At 34.6% G+C, this 20,632-nt stretch overlaps 4 protein-coding genes across 5 annotated transcripts in view; 1 reads left to right on the top strand and 3 right to left on the bottom strand.

Annotated features, from left to right (window-relative positions):
* The window catches only part of LOC143465768 (ATPase family AAA domain-containing protein 3A-like), a 56,194-nt gene that overhangs the window by 21,523 nt on the left and 14,039 nt on the right, over positions 1-20,632 (bottom strand). The window lies entirely within an intron of this gene.
* LOC143465867 (protein SCO2 homolog, mitochondrial-like) lies at positions 3,478-5,625 on the top strand. The gene is made up of 6 exons (XM_076964382.1): positions 3,478-3,783; positions 3,916-4,180; positions 4,308-4,385; positions 4,472-4,594; positions 4,703-4,911; positions 5,184-5,625. Exons 1-6 carry the CDS (start codon positions 3,727-3,729, stop codon positions 5,322-5,324), a joined length of 873 nt encoding a protein of 290 aa, XP_076820497.1. The 5' UTR covers positions 3,478-3,726; the 3' UTR covers positions 5,325-5,625.
* On the bottom strand, positions 7,889-9,896 carry LOC143465393 (uncharacterized). 2 transcript variants are annotated; one of them, XM_076963640.1, is made up of 3 exons: positions 9,603-9,896; positions 9,332-9,490; positions 7,889-9,027 (listed from the first exon to the last, which is right to left on the bottom strand). In XM_076963640.1, exons 1-3 carry the CDS (start codon positions 9,721-9,723, stop codon positions 8,864-8,866), a joined length of 444 nt encoding a protein of 147 aa, XP_076819755.1. In that variant the 5' UTR covers positions 9,724-9,896; the 3' UTR covers positions 7,889-8,863. The 2 variants fall into 2 exon arrangements, with proteins under 2 accessions (XP_076819755.1, XP_076819754.1); XM_076963639.1 differs by having other exon boundaries at positions 9,558-9,885.
* LOC143465272 (glutamate decarboxylase 1-like) lies at positions 10,182-15,044 on the bottom strand. The gene is made up of 15 exons (XM_076963487.1): positions 14,863-15,044; positions 14,637-14,717; positions 14,359-14,511; positions 14,060-14,149; positions 13,729-13,819; positions 12,778-12,884; positions 12,573-12,688; positions 12,430-12,509; positions 12,177-12,348; positions 11,904-12,047; positions 11,611-11,760; positions 11,435-11,484; positions 11,276-11,330; positions 11,108-11,197; positions 10,182-10,912 (listed from the first exon to the last, which is right to left on the bottom strand). Exons 1-15 carry the CDS (start codon positions 14,936-14,938, stop codon positions 10,739-10,741), a joined length of 1,629 nt encoding a protein of 542 aa, XP_076819602.1. The 5' UTR covers positions 14,939-15,044; the 3' UTR covers positions 10,182-10,738.

The following is a 20,632-nucleotide window of genomic DNA, read 5'->3' as shown; positions in this document are numbered from 1 at the left end:
CCAAAATATAGTACAGCGCTTGTTGATAAACACACGACATAGAACAGAAATAACATTATAATATCATCAGATTTGCAAGAGAATTCCGTAGGAATAAGGGCTAATTATGACAATTAACACAATATATCCTGTTGGAATTTTTCCCAACATAAGACGTTGATTTTTACATATCGAAAGACTTAGAAATTTCTAACAAATTGTTGTTCGAACAGTCTTGGCAAAACACCACCCACAATTCTACTAGCCTATATATATATTACCCAGGTTAGATGAGCTACATAATACATATATGATACCTTTTATAGTTTTATCTGAATACTAAAACTGGAATAGCAGCTTACCGGAATAACCGTAACCCGTAACTAAGCCTACTAGCCTACAGTTTACCCCTTTAATGCACTTTTATGCATGGTCAACAGCAGGGACATCTAGTTTGCTAGAAAACCGGATTATTAAGAGTGAAGCGAAAATGATTCACGATTGTCCTACATACAGTAGTTCTTGACGAAAACAATAGCCGATTATCTACGCATGATAATGTTGCACTTTCACTCTTTAAACTCCTACGCATACGCATACGCATACAGTACTTGAATTGGAGTAAGGTGCATACTGCTTTTTGAACATGGTGCTACATTTGCAAGATTGATTGATTTTTCCTTTTCCGATAATCCGAATACTCCGCTAAACCGACATTTTATGACGAAACGAATTGGTCCGGATTAACGAGGTCTGACTGTATATGACTTTTCGTCCCCACCGCGCTTTTGACGAAAAAATTGAAATGATTGGTTGATATAACAACACACCATAGATATCATACAATATCTATGCAACGCATTGTGATCATAGACATCGGAAATATTAACACTAGATGCCTAACTAGATTGCGTTGTTTAGGGAAAAAATGAAGCAAGCATGCGATTGACAAAAAAGCCCAAAAAGGCGCGAAAATGCATACGCGTATGTGGGCGTAAGGGAATGTTTCAAAAGATTGTTGTAGAGCAATTTTCGTGGGGTAAAAACAATTTTATTTTGTAAAGCAAAGTGGAAGTGACTTATCGAAAATTTTATCGCGTTATTTGTGGCTTATTTAGTGTCTGAACATGGGTGGATATGGTGATAGCCTAGACGGAAGTCTGAGGTATATGCTGCTAGAAAGTTAAACAAAACAGCAAGTTAAAAAGTTTGATTAAATTTCTGGTTAGCTTTTTGTGTTTCAAATAAAATCGGCTACCGACAACATGCCAACAAACTTTTGTTATTTAAGAATGTGTGAAATATGTATCAAACCACTATAATACAAGTGCATGTTGTTGTTGTTGTTTTCGTTACAAGAGTTACAAAAATTGTAAAACCATATTGTTAGTTTGTATGTGTTTAAATAACATTTAGCTGTTGATATTATGCATTAATACGATACGATTGTGATGATATTATAAAATTGCTTGCAAATCGAATGCCGCATAGAATACTTGTTTACGGAAATCGGCAAAGCAAAGCATTGCGTTACGTAATCGATTCCTCTCTGCTTATCGTATTAAGTCGTGACAAAAATGTCGTGCATGCCTGCTTTGCGTGTGTTGTTATTCATGGTTGTTCAATGCGTTACAGTCTACGAAGTTAACCATAGAAAGTGGTCGACTTTATTATGTAGCTGTCACAATGTCTTATTTAATGTAATCGTTTAAACAAGAAACAATATAACCAGTTTATACAGTTGTCATGGTGTACAATTGATTCTAAGATTAAGAGAAGCGAAACAACGACCTGAGACTCATTTATCATCGAGGACATACAACAATTCTACAGACAAACTTTGTAATTGAAGTTGTCGTCCTTACAGGCTAAGGAACGATAAACAATCATTTCATTACACGATCATACGATCAAAATAAAATTGTTTTTACCCCACAAAAATTGCTCTACAACAAGCAATCTTTTGAAACGTTCCCTTACGCCTATTTACGCCTATGCATTTTCGCGCCTTTTTGGGCTTTTTTGTCAATCGCATGCTTGCATCACTTTAGGTTACCAAGTTAGGAATCTAGTGTTTATATTTCCGATGTCTATGGTTGTGACCCTCTAACGTTCTCACAAGGGGAGAATCCCCAATGTCCAGTTCGCTCCCTACAGAAAAAAATGACGCTAATGTAAGCGAGTTAGCCTGAGTTCCGGAGTCGCTACTGGTATAAATATAAAGTAAGAAAACTCGCGGCACCCCTGAGTATTGGAAATGGCACTCCAGAGCGGGCTGTAAACCACTGCATTAGGCAGTAGTAATACCCAGTATGGAATATAAGTTTGTTGTGCACCGGACAATGTAATTTTCAAGACAAAACACTTTCCATAATATTCGCAATTAATTTTAATCCTTCGTGCACTTACTAAACTTTCCAATTGGGCGCAGTAGCCAGTAACGTAGTCAAAATTAATAAAAATTCTCTGGGTCTGCTCTATACAGTTGAACTATTCTATCAATTATTGATCTGTTGTTTGGGAAAAGTGGTAGTGGGAATGGCTTGCGGTGAAGGGTTAGCATAAATAAGCCATTGGCCTAGGTTCCTAAAGTAGGCACCTGTATGGGTTATGGAAGAGACTCAACAACTTGCACACCAAACTTTTTCATCTTTACACCGATTTCTAAAAACAAAAATGGTAAATTGGTGTGTTGGAACATCAAGTTATGGTAATGTATACCCTATGCTAAAATATGTCACAAACGCATTCTCACGCTAGTGTGTTTTGCGAATATGATTGCTTAAACCATAGGTTCCCTATGTAGCACACACAGCTTTTTGGCATCTTATGTATCTAGTTTTTAAAGAATTACTATAGTATAGTAATTTACAGGTAAAAAATTTTTACTGACAAGATACTCATTAACATGCAGTTAATTTTGCCTTGTACTGTATAAGTGTCAAACAATTAAAATTACACATTGGGTACCAGTCAACCCTGTGCTAATTTATTTTGTTTATTTTTTGTGTGTTAACTTTTGTGATTACAATTTGCACTGAAGGCGTGTATCGGGGTGTTGATTCAGTATCCGATCTGATACAACTTAATTTTGTGGTGATTTAGGCAGCTAACTGGTTTTGAAAAATTTTTTGTTTCCGGCATATTTTGCAGTATGTTATAGCATTCAAATGATTCAATTTTCTTTTAGTAAAGGGCATTTAACTTTTTTCATGAACAAGCAGACTTTAAGATTTAGAATGATCGTATTAGCCTCAGAATACCTAAATATCCAACTTTTGAAGTCTGTTTTTATGAATTTTGAGGATTCCCTCATTTAGATACTTAAATGTCTCAAAAATTATACTATTACTTTTTTAGCATACTGTGTATTATATTTAAACCGGTTGTCTGTTCTGTTGAATTTGGTTAAGGTGTAAATAGCAAAAGTGATCCATAATATGCTGATACAAATGTTTTTGGTCCACGACCTAAAAAGGTTGGCAAGTACTGGCTGAAACCAATAGGGCATATTATTTTAGTTTTCTAAACATGCGTGTTAAGAAAAATTTTTGCTACAGCACTTACATTGAGCGGTGTGTCACCAAATTTTTATAGAAATCATAAAAACTAACATATGCTGACTTTTAGGCGCTAAAGATGATTAACAAATCAAAAGCTGAGAAACTGTATGATATGTAGCAATATTGCACGTTGGAAGATAAGTCATCAATAATAAAAAGGAATAAGAAAATAACAGAAATTATAATGACAAGTATGCTCAGATTCAGACAATCTTTGAAGGACATTGCCATAAAAGCAAAGGTACTTGGAAATAATATGTTTTGTGTTTTCTCTGGTTCACTTTATGTTCATAGCATTCAGCGGTGAAAAAATACTACCATAGGTTAGATGTAAATTTAGAATGCTTTAAACTCTGCCCTTTATTTATTACAGTGGAACCCAGCAGTGTGCCATTGTTCCATGCGCAATCAGTTAATGTGCAGCTATCAACCTAATAGACATCAGTTGACATCGATGTTAACAAGGCAACTATTTACTTCAACACGCACTTATTCTGCCGAAAATAATTCCGATGAAGAGAAAAAAGAATTTGACACAGATGCACCTCTTCCTATGAGGAATAGGATTATTGTTGTTTCAATTGTTGTGACTGGGTTTGGAATTTTGTATTACCTTCTACAGCAAAAGAAAGAAAATGGTAAGTTACGTTTCATTTCATATACGTGTGTTTATGTCAAAATTTGCATTTGTTGTCTGTTATGGATGGTGTTTACAGTAGTTGCATTTACATTGACCCATCTTAATTGTGCGTGCATCTTGCACAGAGAGAATAACTCAAAGAGATCAACAAGTCAGCCAGGTAGATATTGGAGCCGGAGATTATAATCTGGTTGATAACACAGGTGTGTTTGCATTTCTTTCATATAAATACGTTTTGTGTTTGAATATGCCATATTGTAACATTAGTTGTTTTTGTGGGTATTTTCAGGAAAACGTGTGAGCAAGAAAGATTTCTTGGGAAAATGGCTGTTGCTTTATTTTGGATTCACTCATTGTCCTGATATCTGCCCTGAAGAACTTGAAAAGATGGCAGAAATTATAGATTTGGTTGGTGAGTCAAGTATAATTTTTGTCCTTCGTTTCTGATTTTTCAGACCTCATACTTATTAGTAGTTCTCAGACTTAATGATTGATGCTGGTTTTGTATTTTCCTGATTAGATGCAGACAAAAGTGTTCCTGATTTACTCCCAATGTTTCTCACTGTTGACCCTGAAAGGGATACACCAGAAGCAATCAACACATATGTAAAAGAATTCCACCCAAAATTTGTCGGTTTAACTGGTACCAAGCAAGAAATAAAAGAGGCGACAAAAGCTTTTCGTGTTTATTTCAGTGCTGGACCAAAAGATGAGGACAATGACTACATTGTAAGTATCACTGTAAAAATGCTGTGTAAAAAAGGCTGCAGCACTTAACCATCATTCATGTTAAATATTTTTGCAATGCATAAAATATAGATGCTTGTATGTACCTGTACTTCTAACATATATTGATATAAATTGTCTAAATGGATCTGTAGTGAAACATTATTGTAGGATTAAGAAACAGAACTTTCTCTTGAAAATCATACAAGATTAGGTAATAGTTGTTTTTTCTTTATTAGCATCTACAAATTGATGTTAAGTTGGTTTTGTTGCAGGTTGATCACACCATTGTGATGTATCTAATGAATCCTAAAGGAAATTTTGTGGATTATTATGGCTCTAGATCGGTTCCCACTGAAAAGATCGTTTCTGGAATTAAAAAGAACATGAAAAATTATAAACGTTTACATGGGTAGTTCACGAACTTTTAAATCTCACATTTTTTTATGTACGGTCAGTGAAAGAGATCTTGGGGTCATGATGGTGTTGAGGACTCCAGTAAACCAGACATTGATTGGTACTCTACTCGTCTGTATTTTTTAGCATTACTACAGTAAATGACAATTATCTTCGTTTCAGTTATGAACCGCTCCATATTTTTGTTGTGTGTATTTATGTGTGTTTAAATTCCAGTTTTTTTTATTAGTTTTAAACCCTGAAATGACCCTAACAGCTGTGACTTTGGATTAGAATATGAAAAAGTGTGTTTAAAACAAACGTGTAGTATGTAAATGTGATTGTTACTTGCAAGAATATCAAGACATTCAACACATTGAATATCAATATCAAGACATTGAGGGCAGTGCAAAATTGTTATCATAACCTGTAATAGCTTTATCATTAAGTCCATTTTGTAAGCATCAAAGCGTTTTCTGCGCGTGACAAACGCGAGATAGCGTAGGCCTACATGTCAGTAAAAAATGTTTAGTTTGGAATTTAGATCATGTCAAAAGTTTAGTTGTAAAAATGCGTTGATGTCCCACTGCAGTTGCATGTATCACTGCTTGTAAAGAACTTTTGTGGTAATATTTTGCTGACAGTTGGCTTAAGAGCGTTTGACAAGGACGCCATTAGTAGAAGTGAGCATGAGATAGGCCCTAATGCCCACGGTGGATTTTCAAATCGAATGTGAGGTCATTAATTCTTACATATGATATTTTGTCCGTATTGGGTTATCTATTCTATTATTTTTTTGTAGTTTCGGGTACATTTTCTTATCGGGTAAAACTTATTGTGAAGTTGTAACCAATTACATGGCTATGAGCAAATTTTCAGAATTCTTGGTCGTTGCTTGTGCGATTTTATCAAATCTCTTGACAATCATCAGGTTTATATTAGCATTATGTATAAACACATAAAGCCACCCAAGTAACAGATTTTTACTACACGCTGATTTTACGCTTCTTTATGTTTTATCGGTTCCTATTTTTTAGTTATGCAACAAGCACTGAATTGTGATTGGTCATCCAGAACAAATGAACAATATTCTAAAATCTGACAGAAATTTGTCATGTAAATTTTCCTGTTTGTTCTTTGATCAGTAATGGACTATCATATGCAACATTTTATGAATTATTATAGACTTGTATTGTTTTACATTAGTGTATAGTAAATAGAATTGATTGCATGCAGAATGTTATAAGCGGTTCGGCAATAAAGAATGAAAGTGAAGAAGCCGAACCATAGGAAATTAATTTGATCAACACCGACCATAAAACTTATAGTGCGAGTCGTATAAGTCTACGAAGCTGTTTAGAATACTTATTTAAACCATCCTGAAATGTCGTGTTCCACAGTGCTACAAGTTTTCTTAAAATTGCGCATTACATTACTCGGCTCAGTGTCTAGAATTTAAAGGTTAGGATCTCCGAGCAAAGCTTTTTTGTCTGAATCCGATAAAAAAACGATTAAATTTCTATCTGGGCAAAGTTTTTCTCTGTTTTGCTATTTTCCTTCAAGTCATCTGAAATTATGACGCCATCACAATACTTTCGTTTAGAGTTTAGACTATTCTAAATATCAAAATGCTACATTAGCTACATTTTAGTGCACATGAAAGGTACATTAGCAGCATTAGCTTTATTCAGTGGTGGGCTTCAGCCGGTTCGTGCGAACCGGTTCTTGGAATTTTAATGACTTTCGCGAACCGGTTGTTAACAAGCGTATGTATAGGTCTCTATATGTTGGCCCCGGGTCAATATGGCATGCTGCTAGTGAGAGAACCGGATGTTAAAATTTTTGAATCCAACCACTGGCTTTATTTTGGTAGTAAAATGGTGTTTAGAATGGTCCTTTTCTTTCTTCATTAGATGCCAGGATGGAGGAGAGCAAACCTGAAACGTCAGTGGTCACTATGGGAAACTAAACTTTAACAACTGGGAACAGAAAGGTGAGCAGTATTACGAAAGAAGCTAATGAACAAAAAATGGTCGAGGACGACCCAGAACTCATTCAAATTGCAAAGATAATCCAGCAGCTCAAGCAAAGTAACCGGAGAAAAGTGGAGTTTAGGAAGCTGAGCTCAGAAAAGTTTCAAAATGCTAATTCCAGCATTCATCATCCATATCTGAAATCTACAATGAAATATCTAAAAACGCGTCTTCTTGTTATCTTGCTATCAATTATTACGCGATGTCGATAATAGCTCTCCACAAATTTGTTTGTTTTGTTCGGTTAAATTTATGCTTGATGTATATGTTATCAACTCATGCATTGTAACTGTCGCATTTCTCATGCGATTAAAACAGACCATTCTCCAAAAACATCTGCTAAACTTGTCAAAACAACCTGCAACTGGGTTGTGAGCGCATTTGACAGCTCTACAACGAAGTTAGCAACATACTTTTCGCTCCCCACAGTTAATGGCGGAAAATAAATAATACAAATAATATAACTGTTGTCTATAAAATGGCAAACCCGGTAGTACTGCATATATAAGCTGCTTATTGTGATATAAACAATGTTTCGTAATCAAAAACAAATTCACAGAATTTATTTTTCATTCGTCAAAATTAAGCATTTTCGTAAATATATGAAGATGAAATATTAAATTTTCAGGTTATCGATATCAAGGTACTAATAACTTATATAGGCTAGTATTAATTATGTAAGTGCACTTTTGTCTGCAAAAGAAACATGCAATGAAAACAGATCATTTCACATGCCTTACTGCGATCAAAATCATCTCGTTATTGACCAAATACCTTTAAATATAATTTCAGCGTATATTGCATATAAAAAGTTTCAATTCGACTGGTGTAGAACAAAAGTAAAACAATGTTTTGTTAATTGTATCTAAAGAGGTAGAAAATCAAACACGTTTTTGAACGTGGCGTTGATGTTTTTAGCTAACAATTGGGAGGTCATAGACTCAAAGGCTTCTTGAGGAAAACGAGCCGTGCAAACATTTTCACCACACTCCATTAATCCGATTCCGGCCAAGCTCATCATTTTGAGACAAGATTAGAGGTGTGTGCGTCGATTTCAAACTTTCATTCGCGAACTAAACAAAGTTGTATGACTACACAAGTCATACAACTATCAAACTATCACATATTTGCAGCGAAGTTCTTTTCCTTTCGTTTCTCAGCATAATACATATGTGGTTATTGACCAGCACATGTGGATGGTACAAATAGCGACAAACGAAAACAAGAATGAAGCTAGCTTTGATAGCTTTTTTGAATTGTATGGAACGGTTTCACTCGATTTGTGACAAATGGCGAGACAGCATATAATTTGTAAGAATATGTTGATATCAAATTAAATGACCAAATGTCATCAGACAAGCATATACAGCAACCGAATCGAGTGACCTCTTAGAAAAGTTCAACCTATTTCTTCTTGTAAGTATTCCCAGAATCAAAGTTAATTGTTTGTGACCATGCATGGATTCGCAACACCCTGGCCCAAGTACAGTAAAATTCTCATTTCGTCTAAGTAAATTGTAATGAAGTTACATTGGAGTCGCCCTATATATTCCGATAAATGTCGCTGCTGACAGAAGTAAACAAAGACTTGCTGACACCCATCCCAAAACGAAGGAGTATCCATAGCGGGTGGGGTAGGGTGTTGGGTGTTCGCCTGTAAAGGTCGCCATGGCGCTCAGCAGAGATACACCTTAAAAACAAATTTACAAAAACACTTGAGCACGTTAAATAATCATCGGCTATGAAATATACACATACACGATATACTCAAAAAGGTCAGCTTTTTCACTGGAGTGGTCCTCGGTTAAATCTGAAAGTTGCCGATAAATGAAAACTCGCTTTGCGTTTATAAACATAATAGCTTTTTATCTCAAGTTACGAAAGATTTACCGCGATTAAACTGTTAGCTTTGCTTCTAAAAATGTGTTCTTCGATTGTAACGTTAACTTTATCACTTTTTCACACATAATATTTCTGCTCTTGTACAAACTTACTTGCCGAAACTAGCAGTCCAAATAATAAGTTATCAACGTAACGAGAAGATTGATTATATTTTCTTGTAGCCACGTACAGACCCAGGGCAGTAGAGAAGAGAAGCAAAATTGCTCCAATAATGGATAATGATCTCACAGCGTGCAAATAAGACGGTACAACTAAGAAAATGATACAAGTGTTAATCATAAAGATAAGATTTTGTATTCATACATAAACGCCTTATACCTGTCAAAGTTGCGCATTTATGTAAAGCACAATTTTGCCACAAACCCTGCGAAGTTTCCGTTGATGTGCCGGAGTTTGCCCAATTAGCTGTTCCTATGGCAACTGCATCAATAAAAAGCGCAACCGCAGACACCGGAAAGATGACAAATCCAAAGTAATGTTTCATTGCGGAGTTTGTGTTAGAAAGAAAAATTATTTAAATTATTAAAGCTGAAATATAGTTTAAGAGATTTGCCTAAATAAAGCATTCGACAGAAATGATTTTCTTTCTTCGGTATTCTACAATAAAAACAACTTCGACATATCATAACCTTATAAGTGCAACCTCAACGGTCTTTCTGAAAATTGTTTGCTGCATAAAATTGCTAATCTTTCATAAGTGCGTTTAGCCATCTTGTTTTCCAAGCGAAGCCTTATATAAGATGTCATCACATTAATTGGAAAATCTGTTCTGTCTATCGCCGTCAAGATTACAAAACCACAATAAATAAGCTTCAATAAGTCAGAGATTATTGCTCTGCGTCGTTGTCGAAACGTCACAACGTCATGTATTTGATGAGTCGGTGAAGGCGTAGAAAGTCTTTTCGTCTCTTGCCTCATAGAAACGCAAACAAGAAACCCAAACATTGAAACATTTATGTAAATAATAGACACAGTATAAATGATTGTACATCAAACGATGGCTGAAAATTATGATTCATTTATTACGGAAAAATGAAAATTGATCTTGCACTGTCATAAAAATAAGATTCGCTCATTTAATTACTTTTGCTTAGTTTCTACCAAAATAAGCGAAATTTTGCAACTCAACAAAAATGTTTAGAGATTGCAAGGAAAACAACACGAAGAACTAAATTAAAAATAAAACATCGACTAAAGATTGCTTTTAAAAGCTCAGGTTGTCAATACTTGGCTGAAATATTGCTATCACTACAGTATAAAGACTTTCGTAACCAATTTCTTAGCGAAACTGAACGTGCACGTATTGATAAAGTCATTACTTTTATATATGGAAAATATGTGTAATCAAATCAAGAACCCAAAACTAAAAACATGTTTCACGTTTCATACATTTTATTCAAACGCTGATTGCACTAATGCATGCATAAGAAAACATGGAATAAAAACTTTGCTGAAACCATGATGTCGTCTTTAAGATATATACCAAGTGTTATAAATGTTTACAGATCACAACCCAACTTCTCAATTTCTTTTATCAGGAAATCAATGTCTTCTTTTCTCACAGCAGGATTGCTAATCACATTACGGAAAAAGTTCACCTTATCGTCCAGCGGTTGATAACTGACCATCAGACTTCCGTTGGTCATCATTCGCGCTTTTATGGCTGGCGCCACCTAACGACAGATAAATGGGCTCAAATTTAAAGCAAAACACGTGCGCGCGCTTGACGCAAGTGATACTATACAGAGAGTCAACGAATTATTAGCAGACGGAAACGTGTTTCATTCTAAGATTAACTCTTGCATATATAGTAATCAAAATTGTTTCAAGTTATGGTTCCACGGCGACCTTTCGAGCACATACTGTACCTTATGCAATTTTTCAGAACGAACTTTAAGGTCGTTGATGTTGCGGATCGAAGGTGGATAGTACCAAAAGCAAACGTTTGTGTACTTGGGCTGTGAAAAAAGCAAGCAAATTAATAATGACATCATACGTATAGTAAACACACCTTTTTAAAAATTAAACAAAATTACCTCAGCATAGGCCAATTCAAAACCAGGAGAAAGTTTTATCTTTTGCGCCAGGTATCTGAAAACCAGAACAAATGAAAGTTTTTGAAGGTTGGCTTAGAAATACTGTAGTGTGAAAACAGAAACAAAACCTCAGCAGGAAGATATATTTGAATGAATTACTTGGAAAGTTCCACACATTTATCGACGTGTTCTTCAAAGCCAGCATCACCCTGAAAGGTAATAACTTCTATGCAGAATATTTCGTCATCACACTTTTAACATAACTCTCTTGCTCAATGTGAAGGTAATCCCGTCAAATGTAAAACAATATTTTCAACTGCGTATTAGGCACCTACTTTTGCCCTCCAAGCAAGCCACAACTTGAAAACGTCCACATGACGTCCACATTGCATGGTTTTGTCACCTGTATCATAACTGACGTCATAATGCTTGTCCTGCTGGAACAGATAATTCGCTTTCATACTGTTGCAAGCCTCAAGCGCCCCCTAGTGATTAAAAGGCATAGTTTTAAAGTTTTAAAAATGAAAATCATTTTAAAACTTTTTAGTAGCCTCTTTGAATGGATAGTTATGTTTTTTGAAGTAACAAAAACAGAAGTAACAGAAATAAAGAAAGTGTTTTGAGTTACCTTATGCCTGACAAGTAATGCCGAACATTGCAAGACGATTCCCATAATTTTATGAGGATTCCATGTCACAGAATCTGCCAGTTCTATTCCGTCCACGAAATGGCGGTGCTTACGAGACATTAGTACACCTCCTCCCCAAGCAGCCTTTGCAAAAATAGCATTATTATAAGAAGTGAGATGCACTAACTGGTGTGGTAGTTTACCTTTCAAAACATGTTTACGTTTTTACTTATTCTTGTTATTTTATCAAGCGGGATTTGAATACGGTATTACATCAATATGAAGCCAAAGGTTGTATTTCTTGCATATAGCCGCGATTTCCGGAATGGGATCAAACGCGCCTAAAACCGTTGTTCCTGATGTTGCACTGACGTAAAACGGAACTTTATTCTTCACTTTTGCTTGCAGAACTTTCAGTTCAAGGTCTTCAGGTAGCATTCTCCCTCTGCATTTGAGTAACAAAGCTGTGTGTTTACGACACAATAGAAAACTTAATGAGACAATGTGCGAAGTTAGCTTCACTTACACTTCATCTACTTTCACGTCAATGCAATTCTTCATGCCAATCCCCAAAACAGCTGCTGGTCTGCGATTTGAGTAATGAGCCTATATTAAAAATTAATATTTCAATTTTTTTCGAGTCTACTTAACAAATTGAAGCTCTCTTACATGCTTTGACTGAAACATGACCAGATCAGGAGCGTTACGCATTCCACTTTGTTTCACGTCGGGCAGGATTTTTTGTCTCGCTAACATCACAGCGTAAAAGTTGTTGATTGTTCCACCTTTAATATGAAGTTTGTTTAGAAAAAATTTAATTAACTATGAATAAGTTTACATACCAAAACCATCAGCAGTGCATTCATAAGACTACCTGGTGAAAATATCCCGTCACCTTTCTCCCATCCAATTATTTGACGCATTCTCTGCAAAACGATGCCTTCCATGAGAACGAAAACCGGAGCGATTTCGAAAGTAAACCTATATAGAATGAATTTTGTCTCGTAACTTTTATTCTTTCAAAAATAAACTAATCAATTTTGGCCAATAGCATAGCATATCTATAAGGCTGTTAATGCTGTTAAAGTTTTAAACGCATTCATCTTTGAAGAGTATGATTTATCGATTAATGTAGTCCGGTCGTAATTTGCATTTGGCGAAAGATTGATTTTCGTATTTATAAGAGCATATAAGCCTTGTCAAGGTAATATTATTCTGAACCCAATTTAATGAGAATGTACACGACAACTCCATTTCGTTTCCCTTGAGATTGACAGAATTTATGGCTATTTACGGTCTTCTGACGGCCACGAGAGATCAAAAAGATTAGTACAAAAACTACAAATCCAAAAACGAACACGTTTTTTGGTTTAATTAGGTTATTTAAACAACAGGTGGTGCGTTCTTAAGGTATGAAAACATCCTATATTAAAGGCAAATTTGTCGATACTTATATTTTAGTTCGGATACCAATATTTTATATTTCGGATACCAATATTTTACCATTACTAGTTCCGATACCAATATTTTATTTTAGAATGGATCACATAAAACTTACCTTAACCAAAAATCATAATTTTTTATGCATTTTCTATCAATACATACTGTGCACTGCGCAATGTTTGTTGAGTTCAAGTATAAGGTCGAAATTCAAGCATTCAAGCGCAAATGAGAGAAATTAATAAGAAAAAATATATAACGTACAAATACGGTTGTTTTGTATCTCTTAGAACTTCAACCACAACAACCGATAGCTGAAATGCAAGATCTTAAAGCAATTCTGTTGCAAATATGTAGAAGTCGTATGCTAAAGAACTGAACTTACATGTTGGTGTTGGCAGCTGCTGTTATCCATTCTGCAGCCAATGAGACAATATCTAATCCACTGCTAAGCTGATTAAAAAACCGTGGATGACCTAAAAATAGATTAGGTCAGTGCACTTGGCAATGTAATTTATTCAATTTGAAGTCGCCCATTGGCCTAAGCCTAGACGGTCTATGGACCAATGCATATAGAACGAACAATTGGGATTCAAAACAATTTACAGTTCAATTTTATTACAATACATTGTAACTACCAAATGAAAAACTAAAAATAACATACAAAAATTCGAAGTCACACTCAGTGTCCCCTTCAACCAATGACATAAGCTTACCTGTTTTCACTCCGTATTTTAAAGTGTCACTGCAGTCAACGAGTATTTGGTGAAGAGATTCAGCTTCTCCGGTCAATTCGAGTGAAAACCCTGAAAACTCAAGATCTTTATTGCGGTAATACCCACATCTATATTGCATGTACAATAGGAATAAGCAAGATTACTTGCTGCAAAAACTTTAAAAACTTTAAAACAGAAGTAAAAATTACTTCTGTCCCACATGTGGACGATTTCTTGTAGTCATGTTTTTAAGATGCTTTGAAAAATATTCTCTATATTCATATCCACTATATCTTTACCTTCTATACTTTGTAGAAACTGATGGGGATGATGAAAATCTAAGATCTTTGACTTCCTATCGTAGCTTTTAAAAATATATTTCAACATTATATCAAAAACGTCTTTGAGGAAAACCTCAGTGACATCCGAGGATTTCGAGTAAGGAAGAAGATCTGGAAAGCAGATAGTTTATTATACATAATTAATTTTATCTTTTCTGCAGAAAACGTGTAGTGCATTTGTTTATTCAAGTGGAAATGGAAAAAAATTAACAGCGTTTAAACCCATCTCTACTAACCTTTATATTGAGCTAATCCAAGATCATCGCTTTTAACCTCCATGTTATTTATGGTTTCTTTCGATGTGAAAACTGATGAGCCTGATAGTTAAAAAAATAACAAATTCTTTTAAAAACTTCAATAAAAATCATGTAAAAAAAAGCTTGCAGAACACACGTTGTTCTGCCATGATAGCCTAAAGTTTATATCCTTTAAGTAGGTAGGCTGGAATTTAATCAGCTTTACCCTTCATGTAGCAAAAACTTGAACTTCCTGAGCGCATATTACATTCGTTTCTGTTATCACTTAGATCTTCGTCCATTTTGCAGGTCGGATAAAAAGATTTCTTACACTTAAACTAAACTCAGCCGGAAAAAGCAGTTTCAAAGTTTTTTTAAGGTGTTCCACAGGTATCAGGTTTGCTACTGTCCGGCAGAACGTACGCAAAATTTCTTTTAAGCTCTCTTGGAGATATTGATCTACAAAGAAGCTCGTACCTTCGTTCTGTTTAAAAGCTGCGACGTAATTATTCTGTCACGTCACTGTCTTATAAGCTTGTGGATAAATATTTTAGCTTCAAGTTCAGCAAAGTTTGTGTTAATTGAATAATCTCATAGTCATGACTCATACAACAAATACGATACAACGGCAACTGATGTGTATCAGCTATTATGGAATTAATAGAAAGTATAAAGTATTATTAAAATTGCTCTAACTTTCGACCGACTTTTTATTCTTCAAAAAAATGCAGGCAGATAAAAGATTTCTACAAACAACAAAATGTCATTTTACGTTATCTTTTTCCCAATAACGTCTGTGCGAAATCATAACTGTCATGGTTTTCAACAACACGACGAGAATTATTTCGGTTGAAGTAGAAAAACTATAATGCTCATGAAATGTATGGAGAGCGGATAATACATGGGCTGGGCTGAATAATACATGTCCCATTAAAGGAGGTTATCCAACCGCATGCCCAAGGAGATTTTTCAGGTGGCGCAAGCAACTATTACGATTTGTTTTAAAATTTACGCTATTAAGTATTAACTGACGTTAGTATATATAAGTTGAAACGATATAGTAATGTAAGATATAGTTGAAACGGTTTACTGGTAGATACTGCATGGCATGCCCGACTTGGCTTATCTCTATAATAACCTTAGATTTTTTATATTGGATAGGCTAATACAGGCCTGGCCAACCCGCGGCTCTTTGCCCGGTGTTATGCGGCTCTTTCGTTCATATTGTATTTGTGTTTTTTAGGGTGTACTCGCATGAAAAGTCAACTTTGGCTAAGATTTTCTAATTCAGCTGCTTCGTTCCAACCGCTGTTGGGAAATGCGTGCTCAGTCATGTGTGAAACTGTTTATGCCGTCAGAATGGCCGTACGTGTTTTGTCAGAATGGCGTTTTTAAATGTAGCTGAACAAAGGCGTGTATGTGAGTGAGGAAGAGACGGGGTGACATTTATGTGTGCCAATGTGTACAACGTGGCTCTTTGCGGTTAACACAGTAAAAATGAGGCTCTTAGTCTCTGACTGATTGGCCACCGCTTGGCTAATATATGAATAGAAAATAGGTAGAGCACGTCCATAACAATTCAGAACGGAGTTGTTAAGCTTAATATTTTAAACTTCTAGTCACAGTTTGATGACTGACGCATGTTAATTGATTTTCTAGTGTTGTTTTGTGTACATGAGTCTCGATCATGAGTCTTCATCAAGACCGACGTGAAGCTAGTTTCCGGTTCCCTGGTTACTTATTAAGTTATACTTATTTGCAGTTCAAGTAGTTTTTCCATGAAATTACGTGATACCTGTTGTAAAAGCCAGGATTTAAAATAAATTCATAAATATTAGGGTAAGTTTAAATAAAACTACACCGACTTTATTGGATTCAGTTATGAATCATTTAATCCATATTAACAGAAAAAATATATAAAAAATCGACAAGAATTTTAAAAATTAAGATAAATTGAAATAAATTCGAAATAATTTATACAAACCAAATAACATTATTAAAAACTGAAATATATTCAATAAACTTAAATATATCAAAGTAAATTCAAACAAATTGCACTGCTTCACTTAAATTTGATCCATGTAATATATATAAACTAAGCTTGTACCAAATAATCGTTAAATGGCCTTAAAAGCTCCTTTATTGGAACATTACTCAGTCAAAACCCCGATACCAGTGAACGGCAAAATAACCAGAAAACCAAATTTAAAGCCAAATACGAATTATTTGCTGCAAGCTGAGATCATATATTTATTAATTTAACATTTATGCTCTTATTGATTAACTGGTCCAGTTATATAGCAAGTTTCAACAGCTTGAGCGTCATAAATGTTCATTCTCAGAAAATGTACTTTAATTAGGCCTATAAATTTTAGAGTTACAAATACGGCAGAAGTCTAATGTTAATTAGAAGACTGCGGCCACAATGTTGACAAAGATTTTAGATTTATTCTATGGATGGGTGGTTACAGTAGAGCACTTACAACATTATAATCTTTTACAATAATCAATGATGGTAAATCTATAAACTTATAACTTATTGAAAAGTTTTCTAAAATCAATCGGGCGATTAAAAAACATATTGTTTAATCCTCGATGGATATATTGTACTGTATGATAATGTCGGATTAGGCTGGTTTGAAAATGAAGTCTGGCCGGGTTTTATGAGTTGGACTTTTGTTCACGCCTAAATTTGTAAAAAATAATCCGGTCGAATTCGGGTTTGCATATACTTTTAACGATTTCAACATTAAGGATTTAATTTTCTCTCAGCTCATCAAAATAAATTGATCCTTCAAATTTTTCATTGAAGAAAATCTCTCTTAAAACATATTTAGATTTGCTTATTTCGTTTCGTCTTTTCTTCACATCCTTGACTCATCCGAAAAACTTTTCGGGCCTTTTCTCTCCTGAAACAGAATTCAAAAATAAATGCCGGGTTCGGGCCACTGTCGGCTCGTTTTCATCGCTGAAATGGTTAAATATTCTCGCATGTAAGATTAAAAAGTAAAACCTAAAGCAAAATCAAAGTCAGATTCATGTTGTACAGTTTACAAGCTAATAATAGTTTAATTATGTTTCGCCCACACTAGGGCATCATTAGTCTTATAGGCCTACTCAATAAGAGCTTCTTGAAGTTAAAAGACATGGAAAAATTAGGACTTCACTTCAACTGCTTTTGCAAAATCTACACACATTCATTAGAAAAAATTATTACACTATATTTTAGTGTGCATTTATATTGTTTATATATTTATTCTGCATCTTTTCGGCATATTAAACTAGCCGCGTAATGGCGCTATAGGAAGCAATTTTTGTTGTGCAGACAATGCAAACACCTGAGGTTAGTAAGAGTAATTTTGTGAAAATAAACAGTTATATTTGTCGAGTTTACTGTAATAATGTTTGTTTTGTATTACCTCGAATGACTAAACTTGCTATTGCTACTTGTTGATAATTTGCACTTACAAGAAAGAAACTAATTTCAGCCGACAGTTGAAAAGTTAACAAAATTGCGAAAATATAATAAAAGAACTTAGTGGCATTAATAAAAAAGTTTCAAAATGTCTGCCCTGACCACAGTTTAGCTATAAAGAAAAATTAATCAAAGAAAACGGGTTTTTATTAGTCAATACCTGCAATATACTGTACGTGCTCTTATACAAACCACAGGGACGCAACGTGCTGATAGTTCGTCGAAGACGTGATTCACCATTATCTACTGCTGTGTAATGTCTAGAGGTGGATGGGTCATTTGGAGACGTTCTCATAACTGGTCAACTGCTCTTTGCTATCCTTCGTCACTTTTTGTTATAGACAACAAAATAACATTAAATAAAAGCTTATGTGTCCTATTTCATAGTCAATTAAGGTTATAGGGAAGCATTGAATTGTTGTTGTTTGTTATTCTATTAATCATATACTTGAGTACCGAAAGTCAATAAGTGGCTGATATTTGTGTATTATATTCACATACATTTATCACATAAAAATAAAATTAAAACTTTACAAAAATTCTTGTCGTAATTATAAGTGGATTACTATATGATTATACCATTGCGTATATCCTGAATGTGGTTAACGTATAACCTATATTCTTATGTGCATTTCTTCGATTATTCTGTTTTGCTTAAGTAGGCTACTATATAGAACCAGCACTGCCAAATCATTGCAACAATGCAATTATAAACAATCACAGATAAATTGTCAAATTATGATGAATACATTCTATCTAAATCTATCACATGATCAGTTGATGATTTCAACTTGTCAACTTGTGCTTACGAAATTTTTTTATACTGTATTTTGTATAGATCACACCGAAATGATATCAACCATAACCTTTACTAATTGAAATTTAAACCGAAGAGGTCTTATATTCATGAACAAAGAATGGTGAGCAATTAGTCGAATAATGCTTGCGAAGGCTGAACAAGTATAGCATATTTTACATCTAGGTTTCAAGCTTGCGAGCTAGGTATGAAATAGGTTATCTGTTAATGTTATTTCTATATCGCTAACAAAAATATAGCTATCAAACAGAAAGAAAATCAAATTAACTTATTTATATATAGAGAAGTCATAAAATAATTTATTGAATTATGGAAAAGTATAAAATTATTTGGGTGCATCACAGTAAAATGCGCGAAAACTTGGATAACTTATGTTTCGTCGAGCTAAGTTTAATTTGCATTTTGGCATGCAATCTTTAGATTGAAAAGTCTATTTTTAAAGCGGAAATTTGTGCGGTCCAGAAAAATATTAACGAGTCAATTTATTTAGTATTTTGTGACAAACCGTCATCGTTCGTACGTAGTCCAGCCCTAAAGTGTCTAATGTCTAATGTGTGTTGTGTCTAATGTCTATCAGGTTACATGGGGCGTTATATCATAAACTTTGCTCCCGCTCTTTACAAAGCGGAAACATTTTTTTTTTAATTCTAATCGCGAGTTTATAATATAGACTATCACGAAACTGACCCCGAAAAGGCCGTGATAACAGAAAACGTGGCCGAAATAAATAGCGAATTTCTAGGAAAGACAAGAAAAAGTCTTACGTAACTTCAACATGTAAGGTAAACAAATCGATTACGACAACAGGAAAAATAAAAGAATTTATTGCCAACCAATATTGTAATAAAGATGTCCAATCACATGAATTCTTGAACAAAGGAATGGTTTTATGAGACACAGGTGGATAACGGCTTTAGGCTTCTGTATAAAAAATTGTTAACATAAATCGACACCTGCCTATCGATACTATTTTCGGAACATGGCAATTGGACTGTAGCATCTATGCTCACATATTATACTCTTAAGAATAAAAGAGATTCAATATGCAGAGCTTTACACTCCAGGCCAATTACAAAAATCAACCTTTTTTATCTGTTTAAGCTTTGCATATTACCAGGATTGCGAGGCATATATCCAAAATTGTGAACACGATGTGCTTTTTTTGTGTGCGAGTACTTCTTAAAGATTTTGTTAAGGCTTGCAATTTCCAAGTCATATAATTATAATTCCAAGAAATCGCAACGCACGAATCACGTTTTACTTCACAGTCACGTCAACGTTAGGTCATTTTACTCTTTTGAACTAATAAGAAATGAGACACTTTGGCGTATAAACGATGCAGTTACAGTAAGTCGTCACTATTATTAACGTTATTAAGTAGTCGAAAAGATTCAAGCCGTTCAATCAGGTTATGCTTTGATTTTCTGTACCAGCTTTCTTATTTTTAGATTATCGTTTTTATAGTTGAGTGCAGAAATGCTCTGTAATAATAGATAAGCAATAAAGAAGAACTTCATTGCTATTTCTGGTTGTGAATCAAGCTCCAAAACTGGCAAAGCCTATTAACGGCTGAAACGTGAATAAGCGTGCATGTAGCGTTAGCCTAGTTCATATAGCTATAGAGGTTTAGTGTAACTTATTAAAAGCTGTGACCAACCATGCTATCGCGGTAATATAGTGATGAGAGACGGTTGCAGTAACCAT

Source organism: Clavelina lepadiformis, chromosome 7 (genome assembly GCF_947623445.1).
Source record: "Clavelina lepadiformis chromosome 7, kaClaLepa1.1, whole genome shotgun sequence".
Classification (NCBI taxonomy): domain Eukaryota; kingdom Metazoa; phylum Chordata; class Ascidiacea; order Aplousobranchia; family Clavelinidae; genus Clavelina; species Clavelina lepadiformis.
The sequence above is the reverse complement of the archived record's forward strand: the minus strand, read 5'-3'. Positions and strand labels throughout refer to the sequence as shown.

Coding starts and splice junctions, on each gene's coding strand:
- LOC143465867 (XM_076964382.1), top strand. CDS start 3,727: ATGACAAGTATGCTCAGATTCAGACAATCTTTGAAGGACATTGCCATA. Junction 4,386..4,471: donor TAATCTGGTTGATAACACAG/GTGTGTTTGCAT, acceptor GGGTATTTTCAG/GAAAACGTGTGAGCAAGAAA. Junction 4,595..4,702: donor AGAAATTATAGATTTGGTTG/GTGAGTCAAGTA, acceptor TTTCCTGATTAG/ATGCAGACAAAAGTGTTCCT.
- LOC143465393 (XM_076963639.1), bottom strand. CDS start 9,723: ATGAAACATTACTTTGGATTTGTCATCTTTCCGGTGTCTGCGGTTGCG. Junction 9,491..9,557: donor TAAATGCGCAACTTTGACAG/GTATAAGGCGTT, acceptor TCATTTTCTTAG/TTGTACCGTCTTATTTGCAC. Junction 9,028..9,331: donor TGGACTGCTAGTTTCGGCAA/GTAAGTTTGTAC, acceptor TTTGTTTTTAAG/GTGTATCTCTGCTGAGCGCC.
- LOC143465272 (XM_076963487.1), bottom strand. CDS start 14,938: ATGGACGAAGATCTAAGTGATAACAGAAACGAATGTAATATGCGCTCA. Junction 12,885..13,728: donor GCAGCTGCCAACACCAACAT/GTAAGTTCAGTT, acceptor CATTCTATATAG/GTTTACTTTCGAAATCGCTC. Junction 11,198..11,275: donor TTGAATTGGCCTATGCTGAG/GTAATTTTGTTT, acceptor CTTTTTTCACAG/CCCAAGTACACAAACGTTTG.